The sequence below is a fragment of the Hyaena hyaena genome, unplaced genomic scaffold, assembly GCF_003009895.1.
Source record: "Hyaena hyaena isolate Hyena2069 unplaced genomic scaffold, ASM300989v1 scaffold_88, whole genome shotgun sequence".
NCBI lineage: Eukaryota > Metazoa > Chordata > Mammalia > Carnivora > Hyaenidae > Hyaena > Hyaena hyaena.
The window spans coordinates 207487-213486 of NW_024080720.1; the positions used below are offsets into that span (position 1 = coordinate 207487).

The 6000-nt window shown below is 34.9% G+C and overlaps 1 protein-coding gene across 1 annotated transcript in view; it reads left to right on the forward strand.

Moving 5' to 3' along the window:
- Positions 1-6000, forward strand: part of LOC120233298 (ATP-binding cassette sub-family A member 3-like) — a 127702-nt gene that overhangs the window by 21728 nt on the left and 99974 nt on the right. Inside the window, exons 7-8 of the mRNA XM_039234460.1 lie at positions 2479-2595; positions 3190-3307. Coding sequence (XP_039090391.1) covers positions 2479-2595; positions 3190-3307 — 235 coding nt within the window. The remainder of the gene's footprint in view (positions 1-2478; positions 2596-3189; positions 3308-6000) is intronic.

Here is a 6000-nt window from a genome sequence, read left to right on the forward strand (position 1 = left end):
AGTAGAGTTGAATGGGTTATCATAAAGAAAGTATGCCCATATTATCATGACCCTGTTAAGAAATAAAACACTACCAACACTTTAGAAGTCTGCTTGTGTTCCCCTCAAAACGTTTTCCCCAAAATATACAGTTACCTGATTTCTAATATTTTTAATATTCTAAAACTAATCTGAGTTAGTTTTGTCTGTTTTGAACTTGATATAAATGGAATCATGCACTATATTATATTGTGTCCATGTGATTCTTTTCAGCTAAATATATAGCTGCAGTTCATTTATATTCATTGAGTTATATGAGTTTTAAGATTCCATTGTATGACTATCAAAATTTATCTATTTTCCTTCAGTGTTTGGAGTTTGGGTATAGTAATTCTATGAATATTTTATACATTTTTTGCTGCATATTAGATTATGCATATCTAATTTTCGTACATAACGCCAATGTTTGCCAATAAAGTTTTACCAATTTTCACTTCCATTAACAATGTATGAAAATTCTCTTTGTTCTGTGTTTCACCAACACTTTTCTTCTAATTTTATCTAATTTTCCTCTAAAAATTTTTTTGAATGTTTAATTTGAGAGAGTGAATAACTCAGGGAAGGGTAGAGAGAGCAGGAGAGAGAATCCCAATTCTCTCTTGGGGCTTGATCTCACAAACCATGAGATCATGACCTGAGCCGATATCAAGAGTCAGGCACTTAATGGACTAAGGCCACCCAGTGCCCAAAGTTTGTCTAATTTTCTATGTTTTTCCAATTTTATGGGAGTGTGTTGGCTTCACAAATGTAGAGATCTTTCACTTTCCATTGTTTTAATTGTACAAGTATTCTGCATCCTTGGTTAAGTTTGTTTTTTATGTATTTTACTCTTTTTAATGCTATTGTAAATGGAATTGTTTTCCTAATTTCCATTTCAGATTGCTCATTGATAGTATATAGAAGTTCTATTGATTTTTGTGTGTTGACTTTGTATTCTACTTTGATGAGTCATTTATTAATTCTGACTTTTTTATGTGTGGAATCTTTGGTATTTACATGTAAGATCACCTCATCTGCAAACAGAATGTATATATATATATATTGCTCTGGCTAGAACTTCTAATACCATGTTGAATAGAAGCAGTGAAAGCTAGTATCATTGCTTTTCTCTTGATCTCAGGTGCAAGAGTATGATATTAGCTATTATTTTTTTATATGGTCTTTGTTATATTGAGGAAGTTCCCATCTATTCCTGGTTCGTTGAGTGTTTTATCAGTTTGAATTTCTGCATCAACTGAGATAATCCTGTGTTTTCTCTGAATGTGGTGTATTATAATCGTTGATTTTGTATGTTGAACCCTTCTTGCATTCCAGGAATAAATCCTACTTGGTTATGGTGTATATAATCCTTTCAACATGCTGCTAAATCTGGTTTGGTATTATTTTGTTGAAAAACGTCGTGTCAATATTCACAAGGGATATTGGTCTATAGTTTCTTTTCTTGTGTATCTGTATGACCCCTGGACATACATGAGTATGAGTATGAGTTCCCTCCTCTTCAAGTTTTTGGAAGAGTTTGAGAAGGATGATTGCTTATTCTTTTTGAAATATTTGATAGATTTCACCAGTAAAGCCTTCTGCCCCAGGGATGTTCTTTGGTAGATTGTGTGTTTTTAGGAATGTGTGCCTTTTATATAGTTTATTTAATTTTTTGGCATATAGTTGTTCACAGTATGCTTTAAGTGATTTTTTTTTCTGAGAGAGAGAGACAGACAGACAGACAGCATGAGCAGGGGAGGGGGTCAGAGAGAGAGGGAGATACAGAATGTGAAGCAGGCTCCAGGCTCTGAGCTAGCTGTCAGCACAGAGCCCAACGTGGGGCTCAACTCCACGAACCATGAGATCATGACTTGAGCCGAAGTCAGACGCTCAACCAACTGAGCCACCCAGGTGCCCCTAAGTGATTGTTTTTATTTCTGTAAAACCAGAAGTAATGTCCCCAGTTTCATTTGGATTTTAGTAATTTGAGTCTTCTCTCATGTTTTTTTGTCAGTCTGGCTAAAAATTTGTCTGTTTGCTTTTACCTTTTGTAATTGAATTAAAATATACTTACATTACATAGTTACATCCATAAAATATATTTATATTACATTGAATTAAAATATATTATGCCCTACTAGAAGAAATCATAATAAAAAAAGGGGATATTAATCTAAGCAATTTACAGTTTTATTTAAGGGTGTTTTATGCCTTGAACAATATCACGTAAATTATTGGGGGGGTCATCTCTGGGCTTATAAACATTATAGCACTGCCCACACACTCGCTGAATAATTTTAATCAAGTCATTGATCTCCTTTTCTATGAATTGGGCATGATAATATTTCTTATTTAACCAATTTTGATTGTGGTGAAAATTAAATTAGATAATATTTGTGAAAACATTTTGTATAATTACAGTGTTTTATATGATTTTGGTTTGTGTTAATTCTCTCACAGGAGTACCTGCTTATGATAGGACTCAGTAATTGGATGCTCTGGGCTGCCTATTTCTTCGCATTCCTCTCTTTGTATTCAGTTATCATCCTTTTGATGTGCCTGATTTTCTTTGCCAAGGCAAGTGTCTATTTCACTGTAGCAGGCTATAGCTAAACTCTGAGAGGCAAAACAGATACATATGATGTGGGCCTCCTGGATTCAGGGAGTGAACATGTGGCTATTGGTGACTCCACTCTGGAAACTCAAGTGCTGCTTAGTCCCTCAGCAAACTAAACTTATTTTTAAGATTTAAAAAAGTTTATTATTTTTGAGAGAAACAGAGACAAAGACAAAGAGACAGAGCATGAGCGGGGGGGGAGGGGGGGGGCAGAAAGAGAGGAAGACACAGACTCCAAAGCAGGCTCCAGGCTCTGAGCTGTCAGCACAGAGCCCAATGCAAGGCTTGAGCTCATGAGCTATGAGAGCATGACCTGAGCCGAAGTTGGATGCTCATCTGACTGAGCCACCCAGGTGCCCCTACAGCAAACTAAACTCTAAGTCTAGATGTATGAACCTTCTGTAGTTAATGAATTGTTTACTCATCTTCCTGAGGCTTGTCGTTTGTTTCACTAGCACTTTTAAAATATTTAAAGATGTTTAATTTCTTCTTTTTTGTTTTGCTATGACACCATTTAGAGTGTGACTCAACTGGCTTCCTGATTGTTTTGCTAGATAGAACCTGTGCCAGTCATCCAATACAGTGACCCATCTCTTGTCTTCATCTTTTTGCTATGTTTTGCCATCGCCACAATATTCTTCAGCTTTATGGTTAGCACATTCTTCAACAAATGTAAGTCTAAAACTCCTGGGAAAAATTCTCAGTGACTCAGTGGGGAATATATTTGGAAGCTCCTGTGACTTTCATTTGCCATCTCTCTGTAGCCTCTGTTTATATTCTAGCTAAAAAGTCAAGTATTATATGTACAAGAAATGATTTCAAAAGGAATGAAAGGAGCAGTGAAAATATAGTATAAGTATACACATGAAAAAGGATAAGAACCAAAATAAGATCATATTTGAGTATTCTTTTTAACCTTTATCTGTGGTTTCACGTATGGTACCTGTTAAACCATCCAGCAGGAATGGTAATGATTGAGATGGCTTCTGTATATTCTATTGGAGGGAATAAAGTCTGTCAGTATCTGATGATTGATCCTGCGGTATGTGTAGAGGAAGAAAACAACAGCATTGCTTGCCTGAAATAAAGGGTCTATGTACTTCACTAATAGATTTTTATTGTGTGTTTGATGTGAATTTGAAATAGTGTCCCAGAGAGCTGACATTGACCTTGGAGACATGGATATCATATGCACAAAAAAATGATTTGATGGGACATGCAGAGAGCAATGAGAATTAATGAATCATAGCATGCACAGTAGAAAAGAATTAAAATACTTCAAATTCATATTAAGGTTGAGATAAATCAATGCTTCCTGTAGAGATTAGTTTTTAAACATTTTTGAAAGACTAGAAGGTTGGAATAGGAAGTCAAGTCAATGGATGCAAGAATCATTCATATCTTTTGTGCTGGCACAGAATAAAGGCAAGTGAAAATTGTTTCCTTCCTTTTTGAGGGCTCATATGCCAATAGCAGTCATGACCAATAATCCTATTTCATTTTATTTTTATTTTTCACAGTATATGAGTATTGTTAGTTAATGGACCCTCACAGGCATATGATCCTTTGTACCATCTATAAGCAGCCAAACAAACGAACAAAACCAACCAACCCGGAGGGTAAAGAAAAGTGGTGTGTCAGCATGAGGCACAATGTGATATACCAAAGAGAAAAAAGAGATAGTTAGAAAACAAATACTGTTGTTTTCTGTTTCTGGCATTATGGCAGACTATATATTTAGAACATTTTTTGTACATGTCTTTTGGTATCTATATATAAGACTTTCACTATGGTATATATATATTTAGAAAAGGAATTGCTGGGTCATAGGCTTTGTAAATGTCCAGCATGACTACCCATGTCCAATACTTCCAAAGTGGTTGTGTCCATTTACAGCCCCACTAGAGAAAGATGAGAATTCCTATTGCTCCATATCCTTGCCAAAATTTACTGTGTCAGACTTTAATGTGTGCCATACTAGAGATATGAAATACTATCTTATGGCAGTTCACACCTGCATTTTCCCACTTACTGATGAAGCTGAGTGTTTGTTATTAATATGATTCATGTGTTTCCTTTTCTATAAAATCTGTGCATTGTTATCTTTTATGATTATTGATTTGCAGGAGTTATTTATATATTCGTACTACTACCTTTTGTTAGTTGCAGATGTGTTGCAAAACTTGTCCAAGTTTGGAGCTTTTAGCTTTTTTTCAATGGTGTCTTTTAATAGCAATTTTAATGTAACCAATTGTTTTCTTTACCAATCTCATCCTTCATAATTTGTGATACTAAACATTTCAGTGAAAAAAATTATCCAAGGTTATAGAGTTATCTTCCTGTGTTCTATATAGGAATTGATTCTTTTGTATGTGGTATGATATGGTGAATTGATTTTTCTCTCAAGTGCATATTGACCATTGTCAAGGATCATGTGTATATGTGACATGTGACATAAGTCCTTTATTTCCAGATTCTCAGATGTATTCTTTTGGCTTTTTATATCCATCCTTATATCAGTAACACACTTTTGAGATTACTGTGGTTTTCTAGTAAGTGTTGAAAGTGGGAAATGTGAGCCTTCAATTTTGTTCTTTGTTTTTGGCTGTTTAGAGTTCTGTGCAACTGTTTAGGTTTGGCTTTTCTTGTTCTGAAAAAAAATGGCAATTGAGATTTATTATAAAAGATCACATGAATCTTTAAATCACTTTCGGGAGTATTGTCATCTTAACAATATTGTTTTCTAATTCATTAAGACAGATTTCTTTCCATTTATTTAGGTAGTCTTTAATCTCATTGAGGAATATTTTGTTGTTTTCAAAGTACACTTCTGCAACCCCTTGGTTTAATTTATTCTTAACTATTTTATTTTTATACTCTTACAAATGGAATTCCTTTTTAATTTCATTTTCAGATTGTTCGTTGATAGTTTATAAAAATTCAGCTGAGGGGTGTCTCAGTGGCTTAGTCGGTTACACATCCAACTTCAGCTCAGGTCATGATCTACTGCTCCTGAGTTTGAGCCCCATGATGGGCTCTGTGCTGACAGCTTAGAGCCTGGAGCCTGCTTCAGATTCTGTCTCTGTCTCTCTGTCCCTCCCCTGCTTGCTCTCTCTCTCTCTATCTCTCAAATATAAAATATTAAGATTTTTTTTAAATTCAGCTGGTTTTTGTGTATTGATCTTGTATCCTCCATTGTTGCTGAATCTGTTCATTAGTTTTTTTTTTTTTTTTTTTTTACAAATAGTTTATTGTCAAATTAGTTTCTACATAACACTCAGTGCTCATCCCCAAAGTGCCCTCCTTCATGCCCATTCCCCCCTCCCCCCCACATCCATCAGTCCTCAGTTTTTGTCAGCATTCAA